Genomic DNA, 19,191 nt, shown 5'->3' on the forward strand with positions numbered 1-19,191 from the left:
TCATTCTGTATCACACAAGTATAGATCCAAAAGGACATCTAGCACTGGCTGTCATCAAATTCGAGCAGGGAAAGCCTGTCTGCCCTCTTTGGTACTGTCTTCTGGTTTTCATGCGGCCTTGGCCCATTAGGGGACAGCAGATAAACAGATTTACTGTAGGGCACCTATAATTCTCAGACAGAGATAGAACAGTCCAAGCTTTGGGTTCTGGGTTTCTGAAGTTGAGCTAGAACTGCAGCATCACTACCACCTGCTGGGTGCTGCTGGGCAAGCCATGTGGCCTAACAGTGTGCTCACCTGCAAAAAGGGATGAAGACAGAACTGCTCCATCATGCAGCTACTTCGGTGGCTCCACACTGTGACCAGGGTACTCCCAGTCACAGTGCTCTTGTGGCTCTTCTTAATTGCTCATGGCCACTTAAGTTTACCTGAGAAGGGATCAATCAGGTAAAACTGTTCTCTGAAGTGACTTGTTAAGAAGATATAAATAAAAGCTACGGATAATGGAAAGGTAATGAAGAACAGTAAACTTGCTATCTATTTTCCAAAAATTTGGGTTACTCTTCAAGTGTCCTTGATTCAAACTATGGGGGAAAAAATGAAGTTATAGTCGTATAAATATTGGGCTGTCACATGTATTTTTTTTTTCATTTTTCTATGCAAAAATGCATCATGACTTTTCAGACAACCCAATAGATTCTAGGCTATTTAAGATAACAAATCTGGGGTTTGCTTCAAGGCAGGCCATGGACGACTCTTGGAACCTCCTTGTACATACTTCCCTGGGACTTTAATTTCCAATTAAAAATATCCTCTCAGGGCCAGCAGGTGGCGTAGTGGTAAGATGCTAGGCTCGCACATGCCTGACTGCAGTCTGAGCCCTGGACTGGCTGGCCTGAAAATCACACTGGGCATGTGTACATTCATGTCCAAAATCCTGAGAGGAGAATGGAGCAGAAGGGACTGTGGTGTGGCCATCCCCCTGAGGTGTGGGGTGATTTCTCGCCTTTTCTCTTTCTCTCTCCAGTGAGCACATGCACCCTATGGCAAAAGTAAAAACAAATCCTCTCAGTCACAGTTAATAAATAAAATGTGGTATATCCATACAACAGTATTATCCAGCAACAGCTAGAACATGTATGACTCTCGAAAACATTAAACTAGGTGAAAGAAGCCAGTCATAAACAGCCACATATTGTACAGTTCTGTTTCTCAGAAATGTCCACAATAGGCAAATTGAAAATGATCAAAAGTAGATTAGCAGGTGCATAGGGCGAGGTGGTAGGTAGAGGGAAATGGTGGACGACAGCTAAGAGTATGAAGTTTCTTTTTAGGTTGATAAAAATGTTCTAATATTGGGGCCAGCATGGGACATGGTGGTTAAGGCACTGAACTCCCACATGGCTGAACACGATTTGAATCCTGGACCTGGTGGTGGCTTGCTTTCTCAGTTTCCCTTTCTTCTCTCTCTTTCTTTGGTCAACATAATAATAAAATGATATAAACAATTCTTTAAGGAAACATTTTAATATTGGTTGTGGTGATGTTTTCACACATTCATGGTTATGAATACATTGAAAATCAAGGAATTTAAAGGGTGAATTGTAAGGTATGGGAGTTACATCTCAATAAAGCCATTAAAATAAAACATTGCAGGGCCAAGATTTGAATGTAAGCCATCTGACTCACTGCGCATGTTCTTCACTGCTGCCCCAGCACACAAAGGTCCAGGCACAAGGAGGGGTCCTCGAGTACTGGTCATGGCAAGACCCTGGACACACATCAGTGTTTACCAGTTGGGGACTAATTAAATACATGCTGGTATCCTGTCCACTGAAAACAGTGAGACACATGTGCACATGCTGCCATGGAAGCTGACAACAAAAACACAGTCAACAGTTTAAATAGTCTTTTTCTTTTTTGTTCTCATTTGCATCTTTCTAACAAAAAGCTATATATGCTAGTGTACATAAGCATGACTGTTTTCCATCATGAAAAAGCTCCTCAGTTTCTCCAAGAAGTGGGTCAATGGTACAGGAACATTTTGAGTTTCTTTCTGGATTCCTTTTGATACTGTGTGATTTGATTATTATTATTTTTTTTTAAATAAGAGCATGGAAGTTGCTACCCAATCTTCTAGTTTCAAGGAAGCTGGAACCATCTCTAACTTACCCACAAAACGGGGCTTCGCACCAAATCCCCTCCCAGCACTACACATCATCCTGTGGGTCACTCACTGATGGACCACCATTCTGTTTCATGTATGTGCCCTGAAGGGTCATGTCCCCGTCCCTGACCAGCCGGCCAGCTTCCCGAGGACAGGCACTGTGCTCGTTTCCCACCAAGCAGTGCCAGGCACATAAGCAGACTCTCAATATTTATTTCCTGTTATCGATTTGACAAACACATGAATAAATGAATAAAAGTTAAATGTTTTGACTTTGGCAGCTGTAGTCAAGGTCCGGTGGAACAGGAGGGCACTACGCTTAAGACAATGTCCTGCACATGGCACTGGGGATCTGGTGGCACACGGAGCCTTGAGTGAAACTTAAGAAAATGATGTATGCCTCCAATTAAACACATTTACTTTCATCTAGTCCCAGAGAATTTATGGAGCCATAATCCTTTCCATCTCTAATGCTTTTCGGTATCGTTTCCTAATTAATTGGGGTATGTAAATTCACTGATCTAAAACTTTGCAGGCATAAACATTACTCATGAAGTGATCCAGCACCACACTGTTAACAGATCAGGCTTAATCAGGTTCTACCGGTTCTTAAATTATACATGTTATTAGACAAGATTCATTTAATTTTGCATCTAATAGCTAAAGCGTATTATACTGGCTGCTCTCAGAAATTTATGGCAACTCACTGTTGAATCTGTACTATTAACCAACTTAGGGTACAATTAATAAAACAGATTTAACTGCTTGATATAATACGAGGCTTTGGTATGAGATAAAATATGCTTTAATGTGCTTTCAGGAAAAAAATAAAGATTAACAAAGGTATATTATATGAGTGAAATTTCTAAAGCCACTACTTCATAGATCAATACATAATTTCTTCAAAAGAATATTTATGGATTATAGCAGTAGTATTTCATCCAAATAATATATAAGATAAGAAAGGAGTAGTAAAATTTTCATAAAAATCAAGTAATATATATTAAACTGGACCAACCACATTTTCCCAATAAACCACTTAGGGAATGGGAAAAACGGAGTATGAGACATGCAGGTGAATTTCTAAATTCTGGCAGTTGCTAAATTTATGTCTTCAGCTGTTTCGGCATTTAAGTGCTCCATTTTCCCAACCCTCATTATTTTCTGTATTTCACAGTCTGATCATTTGACCAGTTACCTGGTAATTGAACCCCTTTGGGATCATGCTCCTTTTGAGTACTTCATTTAGTTGCAGAAAACAGGCTCATCAACGAGGTGAAATGTTCCAATTACAGGAAATGAGTATTTAGCGCAAAAACAACAATGAAAGAGAAGTCGTAAATATTCCAGTCAGCGGCAGACCTAGAAAATCACCAGCTCAGACTACATATCAGTTTGCCAGGAGACTCTGTGCTCCTGCAGCACCCTTCCCCAGCTCCAGAAAACTCCAAGGAGGGGTGCTGGTGGGAGGAGGCTATGCAGTTCTGCTGAGAGGGCTGGTCCAGCGTCTCCGTCTCTGGGTGGATTGCCACAGGCTCTTTGCTAATGGTGCCTACAGTCACAGTGGGCCATGAGGGAAAGTATCCCCAGCTGGCAGCAGAAATCAAGAGTGTTTGGATCACAGACCAGTCCTGCCCTTTGTTCCTCAGAGGTGCTCATCCTTTTTTTGAATCATGGAGCCTGGATTGGTCAGGGTTCTGCAGAGAACCAAAGGAGATACATGGATGGACACAAAGAAGTTTATTATAGGAATTGGCTCACATGGTTATGGAAGCCCTATGATTTGCTATCTGTAAGCTGGAGGCCTAGGAAAGCTGGTGGTTTAATTTAGCCCAAGTCTGGAGGCCTCAGAGTCGGGGGCTGATGATATTAAGTCCTGGTCTGAGCCCAGAGGCCTGAGAAGCAGAAGCACCAATGTCTGAAGGCATGAGAAACGTATGTTTAGCTCAAACGGGACAAGTTTGTCTTCCCTCTACCTATTTGTTCTGTCTGGGCTTCAATGGATGATGCCCTCCCACGCGTGTGAGGGCAGGTCTTCTTTACTTGGTCTGATTCAAATGCTGGTCTCTTTCAGAAGCACTCTCATAGACATACCCAGAAATCATGTTTCATCAAATACCTGGGCATCCCTCAGCCCTGTCAAGTTGACAGACAAAATTAACCATCACAGATCCCTTAAAGGATATGATGAAAGCTATGGACCTTTCCTTTTTTGTAATCTGCTGTAGGGCACATGGGCTTGCTGGAGAGAGACACAGAGACAGAGACAGAGAGAGAAAATGAGTAAGCACCCACTGGGAGGATGGACATGCCACAAGTCCTTTACTTCCACCGTTCTTCTCGGGAGTTTGGGCATATCCTCATATGTGCTCAGCCTGTTTCTCAAGCCACTGGGTCCAGGATAGAACTACACAGTTGGCCCTATGGGATCCGGCCACCTTAAGCACCATACCGTCAGCTAGCCCAACTACAGGCCTTCTCTCACTCCACTCCCTAAATCATATATGCAAATAACTAGACTTTTCCCCATTTTATGGGGCTCACTGACTGGACAAAGTCTGCTCATGAAGGTACAAGCCCCATAGCCTAGTGATTAAGGAAGTTAGATTCCACAGGGCCAACAATGTGGTTCAAATCCCAGACCTAGAAGCTAGGTGTATGTGCATGCATGCCACAAATCCAGACAGGACAGAGAAATGGAGAAGGGACTGTGGTATGACCATGCCTCACTGGGAATGATTTTTCTTCTCTTTCTGTCTCCTTCTAGCAAACACCCTCTGGCAATAATTAAAAGGAAGGAAGGAAAGAAGAAAGGAAGGAACGAAGGAAGGAAGGGATCACCCTTTTGGATATTGTATTACTTAATGCTTCAGAAGGAAATTTTTGTAAACATTTTTTCACCAACAAAAATCACATGGATTTTTTCCTATCACATTACAGTTGTAGAAACTCGAGAGTATTGTTTTAGCACATCACCAGTTTGCAATCATGGTAGTTACTGGGCCTGTTGTTATATCATGTTATATATGACACATCAACGAAGAAATGTATCACTATCATAAAATTAAAAAGGAATTTCATAACTGTATTTCAATATAACTAGTTTCCTTGGAAATCCTATATATATTATTTCATGCATTTAAAAATATTATTCTGAGATGTGGTCCAGTAGCTTCACCAACCTGCAAAAGGGATCCAAGGTGTAAAATAGGCTAAGAAGCCCTGACTCAGAGTAGAGCTGACACAGCTGGCAGCCAGTGCAGCACCTCTGCCACTTCACCACGTGCCAGATGCTGGCAGGGGTGGAAGAATGATCACATACCTAATCAGACACAACTTTTCAAGTAATGCTCCAAGTTTGCTAATTAGTAATATTGGTAAATTAGTTCAAACCACTTTTAATCAGCCTCAGCAGAAAGGCGGTATTGTCACTGATTGCTTGGCCATGCTCACGGCTTATAATGGATGTGAAGGAGTGAGGGCGCCCAGGGGCTTGGTGATTGCTCTCAGGTTAATACTCAGCATTCGGTCTGCACACAACCTCAAGGAAAATCAAAGCACAGATAACCCTGGCCCATTCTGGGGCCTGGTAATATTTTAACTGAGGCATCACTTTCTTGCATACATATAACTTTCTTTTTATGTTTCTGTATGTTTAACTGTATGGTAAATTGTCTTTAAATCTTGGCATTTCTTGTAGGCTGGAGGAGGTGCCTCCAATTAAAATGTGAGGCTAATTATACATCTCAGGAAGTGAATGTAAATTAACTGATCATCTTTTTTTAAAAAAGCAGATCTGACTTTAACATGGACAAAGGGGTTTTGTTCACTGAGAACTATCTGGGTACCTATGAGGTGGTAGGCAGTGCAGGAATTTATCATTTGTAATGATAAGTGCCAAGCCTGTGAGTTGCACAAAAGAGATAATGTGGAAAGTGCTGGTCTGTCCCTGTCCCTGAGAGATGTCCCCCAGGGAACCAGAAAGCAAACTGGCTCATGTTCACTCACAGCAGATGCTAGAGTAGATCCCAAACCCAGCCGTTCCACTTCAACTTCAACCCTAAAATAGTAACTTATCTAACTAATAAGAGTGCATCCGAGAATGCTCACAGCAGCATTATTTAGACTAACTGGACTTACCAAGTATTAGACAACCTGGACTTACCAAGATCATCACTCTGAGTTAACCAAGTATGAAATTCCCTACCACGGAGTACAAGGCAGTTATTAAAAGCCTGACATGAATCTGTAAGTACCAATATAAAAAGATTTTTCCAGACAGAGAACAAAGAAATCATACCGTGCATGGTATGATCATGCTTATATTTAAGAAAAGGTTGTTGGGGTCGGCAGGTGGTGTGGTGGTGAGGGTGCTGGACTCCCACATGGCTGACCACAGTTCGAGTCCCAGACCTATCAGCTTGCTTTCTCACTTTTCTCTCTCTTTCTCTCTCTGGTCAAATTAAAAAATAATAATGATAAATTAATCAATTTTAAAACAAAGACTGCTTACCTACATACACATTGTTAACTATGGTAACCTCAAGAGAAAGACTTGGAGAGAGTTCACTGCTTATTCTAGATACAGATTTTAAATCTTTACAAAGAGAATATATTGGTATACTAGCTATGAAATTTAAAAATCTAATAACATAGCAATAAAACAGATCCACATCTACCCTAAAGAAGGATTTTACACTACCATGTGTTTAATTCTAGGCCAAGAACAGATCTGTGTTTTATTCACTGATGTAGTGCCAACATCTAGAAAAGCACCGGGCACAAAGTGGGCACTCAACACAGATGTGTGCAATGAATGGACTGACTGTTTATTCATCATTCCAGAAACTGTCCTAGGTGCCTACCACGTGAGGGGCGGCTTGCTAAAGACCGTGAGAAAGTGATTTACTTCACTTGCAGCCACTGAATACATTCCAGGTGCGTAAGAGTGCAGGGCACTAAATGAAAACATACACTAATAAAGACACACACACACAGGGACCAGCAGATGGAATAATGGCTACGTTGCTGGACTCTCATGTAGATGGCCGTGGTTTGAATCCTGGACCTGATGGCTTAAACCCACAATGGGCACGTTTGTGTGCATGCCCAAGATCGAGAGAGGAGAATGGAGGAGAAAGGATTATGGTGCAGGCCATGCCCCCTGGTGAGTGATTCCTCACTTTCTATCTCTTTGTCTCTGTCTTTCTGGAGAACGCACACGCCCTATAGCAAAAACCTCTCCAAAAAAAAAAAAAAAAAAAGACAGACAGAGAGAGACAGCCCTTTACCAACTCAGGACTAAGCTTGGAGAAAACTGAACCTGGAGAGGTTGCAGGCATGAGATAAGGCCCTTTCCTGGCCAGGTCCTTAATCCTGGCTTTGGTTTTCAAAATGATGCCTCAGAGGCTTTGCTTATCATACTCTGTCTTGGACCAGAATTATGTTCACATGTTTGTGCCTACCGAGCTGGAGGAAAACGAATGCCAACCTTCCCAGACTGTGTGATCTACGGAAGGACAAATGGCTCTATTCCTTGCCTGAAGCCTCGTGCACCAAAGCATTCTCTTTCCTCAGCTCTGTATGTTCATTAAAGAATTACAGATGTCCAGTAGGCAAAGAGCCTTGATAGTCATCATGCCAAGGCTACTCTTACTGAGATCTTGGGCCAGACCTGTGTATCCAATGTAAGGTGAAAAGTTAAACTACTGAATAGATGAAATAGAACTTTAAGGTCACACTCCGGCTTTTTTCCTAGTGGAAAAGCACAATTCCACTTACCAGTCACTCTACAGCCCCATAGTATGTCCCATTCTTTTTTTTAAAAATCATTATTGATCTTTTTTTATTTTATTATTTTTTAATTTATTATTATTCATACATTAAATCACTATACATCATTTCTTAACCACCACACTGTTGATTCACTTCCTCTTCTCTCCAGGTTTCTGCAGCCGTATCTGCAGAAGCCCAGCTCTCTTCTACCTTGAAGTTTAAGCCTTTTCTACCTAAGTGGATTATTCTGCACTTATCGATAGCAACATCGCTTTTCTGTATGCATCTTCTCCTCCAAAATTGTCAGAATATTTCTGAATTCAATTTCATTTTCATATTGAGTCACTTTGGTCCCAACAGAATGGGTTCCCAAAATTCAAATGTAAGATGTCTGGAACCATTTTAACTTTGAACCTAAAATGTGATTTCTGTGCAATTCATGTGCAGAATTTAACTTGGGAAACTACATTAAATGAGAATAAGGGAAAAGCCTCTGCTTTTAGTGATGAGAGGTTTCCTTATCTTTTCTTTCTTTTTTTTTTTTTTTTTTTTACGATTTGAAAAGTATCAGTTTTGTAAATCTGTAAGTTCTTATCTAAGACCCTTGGGGCACAACCTTATTTGGAACATAAAGTGTTTCAAATAGTAATACAGGGCAGAGAGCAGGGGACACATGCCAAGGCCCCAGTGGATGACTGAAACCGCAGATAGTACTGAATCTTACATATTCTATGGATTTCCTGTACATACATAAATATGATAAAGTTTAAGTTATAAATTAGGCACAGTAGGAAATTAGTAACACTAATAATAGAATGATTTTGACAATAGCTGTAATAAAAGTTAAGTGACTATGTCTCTCACAATCTCAAACTATTTTATTGTACTGTATTCACCTATTTTCAGACCACACTGACTGCAGGCAACAAACTGCAGAAATCAAAACCATTAATAAAAGGGGACTACTCTACCACCTAGAGCTGGGGCTTGGGCAGCACCCCATAATGGAACCCAGTGACAGTTCACAAGCAAAACACACAAATCTTCCCTGCCAGCCACGGTAACACAAGTGGGAGGGCACCACTCTGCATTGGCTGGGGCCACACAGGAGGCCTGAGTTCTGTTCCCAGCCCAACTGAAACAGGCCAGATATGGTGGTGCTATAGTCCTAGACAGTCAGGAGGCTGGGGCAGGAAGAATCAAAAGATGGTAAGAACCTGTCAAAAATACCTATTGCAGTCCAGTCTGGTGGTATAATCAGCAACAGAGAACTGCAGTGATGGAAAGCCACATGGCCTACCGGGGGTTCAGATCCCTAAGTCAGCTTAAAAAGCATACCAGGTACATGCACATGTGCCCAGAATCCTGAGGAGCTAGAGGGCTGGGGAAAGGGGATCATGGCATGACTAGACCCTGACAAGAGAGCTTCCCTCTCTTCTCTCACACTATGCATGCTGTATCATGAGTATAAAGTGAAATGAACTTTTAAAAAACCCTCTTGAGCTAGGAAGTAGTTAGGTCCCACATGGCCAATTGCACGATTTGAGTCCCAAACCACATGGCTTGAAAATCAAGCCAGGTGCATGTGCATGCATACCTAAAATCCTGAGAGGAGAATGGAGAAGGGACTGCAGTGTGGCCATCCCCTCCTCTTTTTCTCTCTTTTCTTCCCCCCAGCCCCCCTTTCTCTCTGGTGAGAGCATATACCCTATAGCAGACTAGAAAAAAAGGAAAAACAAAGAAATCCTCTCTCTCCTTCCTCACTCCTGCATACTCTCTCTCATTAAAAACAAAGCTAAACAGAACAACAAGTATTCTCACTAAGCAGGGTGAAAGGATGAATAAAAGACTATAAATGTCAGTCAGGGCAGTTTTGCTGCCAACTGAGTTAATACAAACTTAAAGAAAAAAACACATAGTTGTCAGAGCTTTCTGAACTTTGGAACAGCAGATAAGGGATTATGTACAAGCGCATGACCCAAATCAAGGAGCCAGCTGTAGCTTTCCTGAATAGTCCAAATAAAAGGCCTTTTCAAAGCTGCATGTGAGGTTCTTTTCTTGAGTATCAAAGTGCCATTTTGGAAGTCCTGCAAGAGAGAGGTCACCCTACTTTGTTCAAGCTGCTGTTTGAATAGCAAAACAAACCTACAAACTTAAAGAATTTCCCTTTGAAGGGTGAACATTAAAGTCTAAAGGAATGATGGTTCTCTTAGAAAACACCATTATCTTTAACAGTTCAAATGAATTTTCACAAATCATGTGTAAACACGCAGCAGTGATATATAATATACGCCGAAAGCAAAAAAAAACAGAGTCCTGTGCAGTTTAGTTTAGGGAGCATTTCTCAAACCTTACTGACCCTGAGACCTATCTGGGGAATCTTTTAAAAATGCTGATTCTGAGGCCAGCAGGTGGCATGGTGGTTAATGCAGTTGGTCCCACCCTGGCCAACTGTGGTTTGAGTCCCAGACCTGTAAGCTTGAAAATCACAATGGGAATGTGTGTGTGTGTGCCCAAAATCCTGAGGGGAGAATGAAGAAGGGACTGCAACATGGCCATCCCCACTGGGGGGTCGGGGGGATGATTTCTTACTTTCTCTGTCTTTCTCTGGTAAGTGCATGCACCCTACGGCAAAAACCTTAAAAAGAAAAAAAAAAAAAGTTGATTCTGACCTCCTTGCTCTGAGTAGGGCAGAGATTCCACTTTTCTAACAGCTCCAGCTGCTGCTCTGGGAGACAACCCATAAGTCACAAGGGTGTAGTGGAAAGCACATGAGGAACAGATGAGCTTAAGTCACTTACAGGCTGAGCAGCCTTGGAATAAGTACTTCACTGCTCTGAGCCAGTTTCCCCATCTGTTAAAATGACACCTCCTTTGCAAGAGTGTAATGAGTAGGTGAGCTAGCAGCATGCTTTCTGGCATCAGCAGACCCTCAATTACATCCCATGCCATCTGTGGGATGTTGAATAACGCCCCTCCCCCTCAAGATTTCCAACATCCTAACTTGTAAATATGCCACCTTATATAGCAAAAGGGGAACTTGTAGGTGTGATTAAACTAAGGATCATAAGATGGAGAGCCTATCCTGAGTCATCTGGATGGGCCAATATAATCATGGGGCCTATAAAAGAGCAAGAGTCAGAGGACCCTAGAGAAGATGAGGGGATGGGGGGAAGATGCTATGCCACTGGCCTTGAAGAGGGAAGATGGGGCCATGAGCCAAGGAATGTGGGCATATCCTAGGAGCTAGAACCTCTAGAAGGAACATGGCCCTGCAGACTCATGCTGCACTTCTCACCTCCCAAACTGTGACAGAATAAATACATGTTGATTTCAGCTATGGATTTGGTGATAATCTGTCTCAGCAGCAACAAGAATCATACACACATCTAACATGGGCTCACCTCCCTTTACAGAACGAGGCATTCCACATTTACATTCCTGAGGCTAAACCATCAACTAAAATCAAATCATCCAGCAGCTGCCAAGTGGAGGTCACCACACAAAGACCTCTTCAAGGAGACTTACTATGGAGGGTAGACTCTACCCCATATTAGCTGTGTTGTGTGGTTTTTAATAAACAGGAACAGCTGTGTGTGTTAGTAACAAATTGTTATAAAGGCTCAAAGGAATCTCTAGCACCTTCACTGCATTTGGATTTGCCAGCTCCACTCCTAATTGCTGAAATCTAACAAGGCTCTTGGGGACAATATCAGTGAGCTGATGTCTCTGTGTCACTAAGACTGACCAAAGTAACCCTGGGCTTAAAAGTGAAGGATTGAAAATCAATGGTCTCAATATTTGTGCAAATCTTCATTTGCTACTTATAATGTGGCTTATCCCTAGAGAAGCTTTATAAAATAAGAAATACCAAGATTACCAAAAAGAAGTCTACAGAATGAAAACAGGCATTTCAAAATAAATGGGCTTTGTCAGAATCAAAGAAGCCTGCATTTCTTGGGCTTCTTCCTATAGGCTGGGCACTAAAGACTCCTCTTACCAGCCCTGTTTTTATGCTTCTCCTTTCAGACTCCAGACTCCATAGACAGTCCTTCTCTCATTTCCACTATTATATCCACAGCTTCTAGTGCTGTAGATGGCACCTAGTTCTCTACGTGCCTAGTTCATCTGTGGATGAATGACTATTACGATGGACATTTATAATGGAAAAGCATGTTATTACTTTCATTAAAAAAGGCATTACAGTATTACTCCAAAAGTTATTTTTCTCTATTCTAAACTTAAATCTACTTGGCTCAAGATATTATTTATGACAGAATTAACAGTATGCTTTCTGATTTTATCTGCTTATTAATATATGCATTTGTTAATTAACAATGTGCTAAGCAGTCAAAGCAAATAATTATTTTTCTAGTGTCTGCCCCTGTGTATGAGCTAAATGAGAGGGAAACCACTTATTGCATATTAAAAAATGGTAACTAGTTTTAAAATGTTCTGTTTAATCTCAGACCATGATATTCAAAATAGTTACAGTCTTTCACTGGCTCAGTTAACACCCCACAAAACAGTCCAAATCTTCATAATAGATTATGAATTCTGCTAGAGTTGCACTGAATATAAAATACATGTTCAAAAGTCTGCCAGTTCACATTTATGAGGTCTTCTGACCAACTGGTGGAGCTAATCGTAAAAACCGTAACTTTTAGTTTACTGTGTCCAGTATATTTTATTTAAGGAGCAATGTAACTGCATGGAAAGCTTTTACTTTAAATCTGACTTTGAAATATGACCGAATACATTAACATAACTCAGAACTAGTTGGTAAACATCGACAAGACATGTTATATAATTCTAGTGAGTCTGGCAATACTGTATTTGAAAAAAAAGAAACCACTGGACAGAAAAATGTTAAATTTGGAATCTTATCTTCAAATGTTCAATAAAAACAGAAGTTTGCTCTCTGTGTGGTCCAGAGTGACTCTCCAGTTAACATACACATGGGGCCACATGAGTATAAATCCCCAAGAGACTGGCTAACAGCAAATCAGACCATTTGGAAACAGCTTTGATCTGTTTGATTAACTGACTTATTAGCTTGGTTTACCTGAAACTGGCTAACAGAAAATTAGACCATTGACATTTAGAAGCAGGTCTAATCTGTTTGGCCAACTAACATATTACCTTGATTTACCTGAGGAAATTCTGAGTCCTACTATGACCTCTAACTCCTTTAGAAGCCCAGGCACACTATAACCACCTGGGTATTGTATAACATTGGTACCCAGGAGCCGTCAGCCCAGTCGCCAAGGCTGGCCAAGTTTATAAGGAGCTATAAGACAAAACTCACAACCATCCTTGGGTATGTGTTTCTGCACTCAGCTGTTACGATGCTCACCTCTCTGTAGCATGTAGCTATAGCCTGTTGGAAGTTTTAAATTCTTGCTATTTTGATGGGCTCTTGGCTCAGAAATGGAGGCCCTAAGAAGGCAAAGGGTTTGTCCACATGGTACTCACTACATTAGTGGCAGATGTGGGGCTAGCATCCTGGCTACCTGAACTCTGATTCAGGTCTTTGTCCACTACCTATGATCCCATGGTCCTGTGCCACCACTTTTGCATAGCCCCAACATCTGTTCCACCAGAGATGTCACTGGGTTCTACGGGTAGGAGTCAATGACATGGGCACATGCATGACTGTGTATGAAACAGGAGTAAAAAATGAAGGGAGGTCTGAGGGTTATTCCTGTTTGTTATAACCCCTGGACTTGAGAGAGAGCAACTCCTGGCTGTCCTCTGTCCATTCCTGCACCATCGTTATGGGTTTTGCTCTGAACAGATAGGCTGCCAGATATGCAAGCCCTGGTATGTCTAGGCCTCCTGCAGAGTGTCTCAATTTCTACAGGAGTCAGAAATCTCAGCAAGATGCAGTCTTGATTTACAAGGTAAAGTAAAACCAGCTCTGCCTCCCTCACAGACAGAAGCACTTGCTTATATTTGCTCACTGGCCTCTATTCTTGCTTGGAAGAGAAAAACATCAGAGTAGAAAAAATAAAGAAGTTCCAGAACGCAGCTGTTATTTTTGCATTCCAGTGTCTTACTCTTTTTTTAAGGAAACCATCCTGTTTTTTATAACGTGTGGTTGCAGAGGATCTGACTGCACACCCTGGCTTCTGGGGGCCATGTGAGCTAGATAAGTGTTGGACTAGGACTTTGACTGGATCACCAAAAATGAGGGACTTTCCTTCTGTTGTGGTTTCCATAAGAAGGATACAAACTTAGAGCTCCCTTAAGCTGCTACCTAGAGAGAGCCTGTGTGTAAATGAGTTCTACCCAAAAACAAAGAAGAGCCGAGGGATGGAACAACAAAGTCCTGCTAACAATCTCTGAGTTCCTGGATCCAGCAGCACCTGAAGCTCAGATCTGTTCCTGCACTTTATATGCACATTTCAACAAAACATTAATCCAGTTTAAGTCGGATTTCTATCCCTTGCAATTAAAAATGGAGCAACACACACAGAGGAATTGAAAGCATAAGAAGAGGAAAAACTATTACATTTGTGGATATAGGAAGCAGTTCACGTTTGTCCCTGGAAATGCAGAAAGGTGACACAGGAATCTGTTCCATTTTTCATAGTAAGCTCTGATCATCAGAACTGTAGCTCTGCCTAATTACTGTGATTAATCTCACCAAATTCTAAATATAAGATGAGTATGCATTTTCTGACGTTCAGTGATACTGCCACAGTCATGAAGGGATGGAATGAGCTATCACCGAATAAAGATGTCTTTGAAACAAATCATTTTCCCTCTGCATAAATGCAGTCATGATTGACTGAAGGAGAAAGGGTCACAGTGATGTTTTAAGTCTCACCTGGCATGGCATGGATGAGGTCACCACACAGAACAAAGAATTTGGGTTTTGGGTTCAGCTTGTTGATGGCCTCAACAGCTTGCTCTGTGAGACGGATCTCCTGCCCCCACTCATCACCGCCGTTGTCACAGTCCCCTGTGGACCAGGCCTTCATCAGTCCAAACTGTGGGTCAGCACCCTGGATGAAGTAGAATGGGCCTTTCCATTCCCTTTCTTCTTCTTTTTTTTTTTTTAAAAAAAAAAAAGAAAAAAGGAAAAAAAGAGAGAAATGTTATAAAATCTGTCAGGGAAATCATCCAGGTTACTGTGCAAGTGGATACAATATTTTTCTTAAATTAAGTAGGTCATTTTAATAAGCTGCTGTTCAAACATACCATTTTCCTGTCATAGGCTAGAGGATTTTTGATTTATACTAATTATGCCTGGGACCTGGTGATTCCCAAAGGCCAGAATAAACCACGTGGGCTGCTACAGCCCCAAAACCAAGCTGTTTGTTTAATGGCTACATGGCCAAATTGAAGCGCAGAGCCAAAACAGAACATTATATAGGGGATATTAATGTTAAATAATAGTTTTTTAATTAGAATTAAAAATACCAAAAATTGAACATTGCCAGAGTATTATATTTAAATTACTAGGTGAAGTGCTTACAAATCTTTTCTGCTGGGTTAATGGTACCATTTGCACAGTTTTGGGGGATGTGATGGAATTTTAATTATAGAACTTGGCGCTTGGAAGCTTTGGCTATCTGGTGGGACAGGCAGTGCCAGAAATGAAATCTTGAAATGAAAGAGTTAACATGAAAAGAAGAAAAGAAAAGAAAAATTGACATTAATGTTTCAAAGGCAGCATGAAGTGGGTATCAACAATATGTGAGGCTAGGGTGGAGAGGGGCTTCTTTACAACCAGGCCCCCAGAGTTGAAATCACTGCTTGGACTTCCCATTATTTCTACTGGGCTGAGGCCTTGTGGGCCTCAGACCGCTGCCCTTATCCACCCAAACGGCCACTAGGGCCTGCTTCTGCAGAGCTGCAATAGCCACTCTGGCACATGGAGCCTGGCTTTTGAACTATTTTCTTCTGATCTCAGAGCCCTTTCATCAAGCAATATCATAATTACAGACCATGTAAAACTGGGCCAGCTAGTGGCATGTTGGCTAAGGCAGCTGGATCCCACATAGCTGACTGTGCAGTTCAAGTCCCAGACCCAGCAACTTGAAAAATACTCTGGGTGTGTGTGTGTGTGTGTGTGCGTGCCCAAAATCCCAAGAGGAGAATGAAGGAGAAGGGACTGCAGATGGCCATCCTCTCTGGGGGATAATTTCTCACTTTCCCTCTGTCTCTCTCTGGTAAGTACATGCGCCCTGCAGCAAATAAAAAAATAAATAAATTTTAAAAAAGGAACAAAGGAACCAAAAGAAAAGAAAGATGGGACCACCAGGTGGCATGATAGTTAAGATGCCAGACTCCCACTTAGCTGACTGTGGTTTATGCCCCAGACCTGGTGGCTTGCTTTTTCACTTTCCCTCTCTCTGACTCTCTCTGATGAGCACAAGTGCCTGATAGTAAATTGAAAATAATAAATAAAGTTAAATAAGTAATTATTAAAAAAAAGAAAGAAAGAAAAGAAAACATGGAAAATGAAGACTCTCTTATGGAGCAGCATCTAGAACTTTCACTCCCCTGGCAGGATCTGGTGACCTAACACTGTCTAAGAATCCCCAATCTTCAGGTTGTTTTTGTTTTGGTATTTTTTTTTGATAAATTAATGTATTATGCCTACTAGCTGGACAAATGGCATTTCCTTTGGAAGTCATGATAATCTCTAAGGAGCTCCTTAGAATAAGTTCATGTCCATGTGTTTGAGTCATTAAGTATTTATTGAGAACCTGTTGGCTGCCAGGCCTCTTGTGAGGTATTGGTCATAATTGGGGGACCAACACAGATAGGGTCCCTGTTCCCATGGGGCTTAGTCCTCATGAGCAAGACAGGCAATGAGCAAGTAAATAAGTAGGAAGCAGAGAAAGAGGGGTGATAAGAGCTGTGCAGAGAATTGAGAGTGAAGCAATGGCTAATTTTAATTAGATGGACAGGAAAGGCCCCTCTGAGGTGGTGACATTTAAGACAACACCCGAAAAGGAAAAGCCAGTTGTAACTTTTTAAAATTCCTCAGTCACCCTCCCACCCACCATACCGGGTCATCTTAGAGTGGATCTATGGCTTCAGGTCTCCTTTCACTTATTCTTTTCTCAGAACTTAAAAAAAAAAAAGTGGGAACCAGCAGTTAGCATAATGGCTATGTTGCTGGATTCCCACGTAGTCGACCGCAGTTCGTGTCCCGGACCCGGTGGCTTAAAAAACTCACGCCGGGCGTGTGTGCGTGCGTGCCCAAGATCCCGAGAGGAGAATGGAGGAGAGGGGATTGCGGCGTGACCATCCCCCCTGGGGAGTGATTTCTCGCTTTCTGTCTCTATGTCTCTCTCTCTCTCTGTCTGGCGAGCGCACGCGCCCTACAGTGAAAATCTCTCAAAAAAAAAAAAAGTGAAGCAAAAGTACCTTTACACAATTTATTTAACAAATGGCATGTACATGTTAACCCACCAATCCTAGATCTACAGCCCAGCTGCTCAGTCAACTCACAATCGACAGGAACTCAACCTGAAGAGGAACCACACAAAACCATGGGCCATGCCTCTCATCATGAAAGACAGAGACCCAGCATGCTTGACAGATTCAGCTCATGTTCATTGAGTCCCCTCCATGTGTAGAGAAAGACTGGTAACCTGCAAAGATCCATATCCTTCCCCTTGATGTGGCCACACCTAGTGACCTACTTCCATGAAGAGAATACAATGATGGGGTGCCCCTTTAGGGTAGGCTAGAAAAAGACCATGCCTTTCATCTTGTTGCTCTTTCTTTCCCCTCTCTTTCTCAGCCCTTGCTATGTAGATAAATCTGCCAGTTGTGAAGAGCCCCAGGGAGAGGCCGACATGGCAAGAAACAAAAGGAACTCTATGGCCAACAGCCCGTGAGGAACTGAATCTTGCCAGCAACTATGTGAGTGAACTTAGAAGAGGATCCCTCATTGAGCTTTCAGATGAAGACACAGCTCCAGTTGACGCTTTGAAGCCTTATAAGACTGTGAAGCAAACGAAAACTGAACTAGGCTGAGCCAAAATCCTGATGCAAACTGAAATAATACATGCTTGCTGTTTCAAGTCATTACATTTCAGAGTGATTTGTTAGACTGCAATAGATACCTATAAATCAGGCATTAGAAATAAAGGGTCAAGGAGATAAGACTTCCTGAAAAGATTAACACTGTGTCATGAAAAAAGGGTGAACAATTCTGCGTTATGTTTTAAAGTTAATTGTTAGCATCATTGATCTATCTTACTTGAATAATAGCCTTTTTATACTGAATGCATTCTTTTAACTATCCTACTCTAAGGGTGTTTGCAGAGCCCTTTAAACTGGATAGATTAATCAGAACCAGATAATGAGGTGACTGGCACCCCGAAGATGCAGCATAAGTCAATTTTCTACAACAGAATTTATAAAAAGTTTCCCACACTGAAAATTCTAACAAATAGTTTCTCATGACAAACAGTCAATAGTCTCAAAAAGTCAACAGTCCTGGAAGTTACGGAACTAAATCTTCCATTATTACTTGTTTACTTAGTAAAAACTTAGCATCTCGATTTTATGATGACAAGGTACAAAATAAATAGATTTGACATAAAATGAATGACAGCTTGCATATCAATTCTCAGTCTACCTTATCTAATAATGGTAATTTGATGATTCAGGGCTATGCATCCTCAAGAACATCTGGATCCTCTTATGATTCCTGCCACAGAAGCTGGAAGTCTTTGGTCTCATCTTCATTTTAATTAAGGCTGAATTAAAGATATTTGGGGCTTATACTGCTTCATTCTAGAAGGAGGAATCTTTTGTAAATGTTTACTTCTCCCATCCTCAAAAGGGCAGCTTTTTACATTACAAAAGTGTATTCTTAACAACATATGCATTGATTTATTTTACCATATTGAGAGACATCCCCAAGACAGGGCCTAGGAATAAGTTGACTGACATCTGTAAGGGCCAAGGAAGGCTGTGATACCATCTTTTCTATCTTTTCTAAGGAAATCCTGTATTTGCCCCCTGACATAGTCTGACTTCCCTTGAGACTCTTATTCTCACAGTATGCATTAAAAAAAAAAAAAAAAAAAACAAAAAAAAAATTTTTCTGAGACAAAAATTAGAAAAACCACCCAGCCATGAAAAATTAAAAAAAAAAAAAATGATAGGAATACACTGAAGGAAAGGTACCAAATGTAAAGACCACAAGGTCAAAAAGCTTGGCACATAAGAGAAAGAAACTCATCATAGTCAGAACCCAGGAAAGGAAAGGTGAT

At 41.4% G+C, this 19,191-nt stretch overlaps 1 protein-coding gene across 2 annotated transcripts in view; it reads right to left on the reverse strand.

The window, feature by feature from the left end:
• Positions 1-19,191, reverse strand: part of CPPED1 (calcineurin like phosphoesterase domain containing 1) — a 118,642-nt gene that overhangs the window by 85,703 nt on the left and 13,748 nt on the right. For both annotated transcript variants that reach the window (XM_006146541.3, XM_006146542.3), the window contains exon 2: positions 14,775-14,993. In XM_006146541.3, the coding sequence (XP_006146603.1) occupies positions 14,775-14,993 (219 nt within the window). The remainder of the gene's footprint in view (positions 1-14,774; positions 14,994-19,191) is intronic.

This window comes from Tupaia chinensis, unplaced genomic scaffold (genome assembly GCF_000334495.1).
Source record: "Tupaia chinensis unplaced genomic scaffold, TupChi_1.0 Scaffold000182_1, whole genome shotgun sequence".
Taxonomy (NCBI): Eukaryota; Metazoa; Chordata; class Mammalia; order Scandentia; family Tupaiidae; genus Tupaia; species Tupaia belangeri.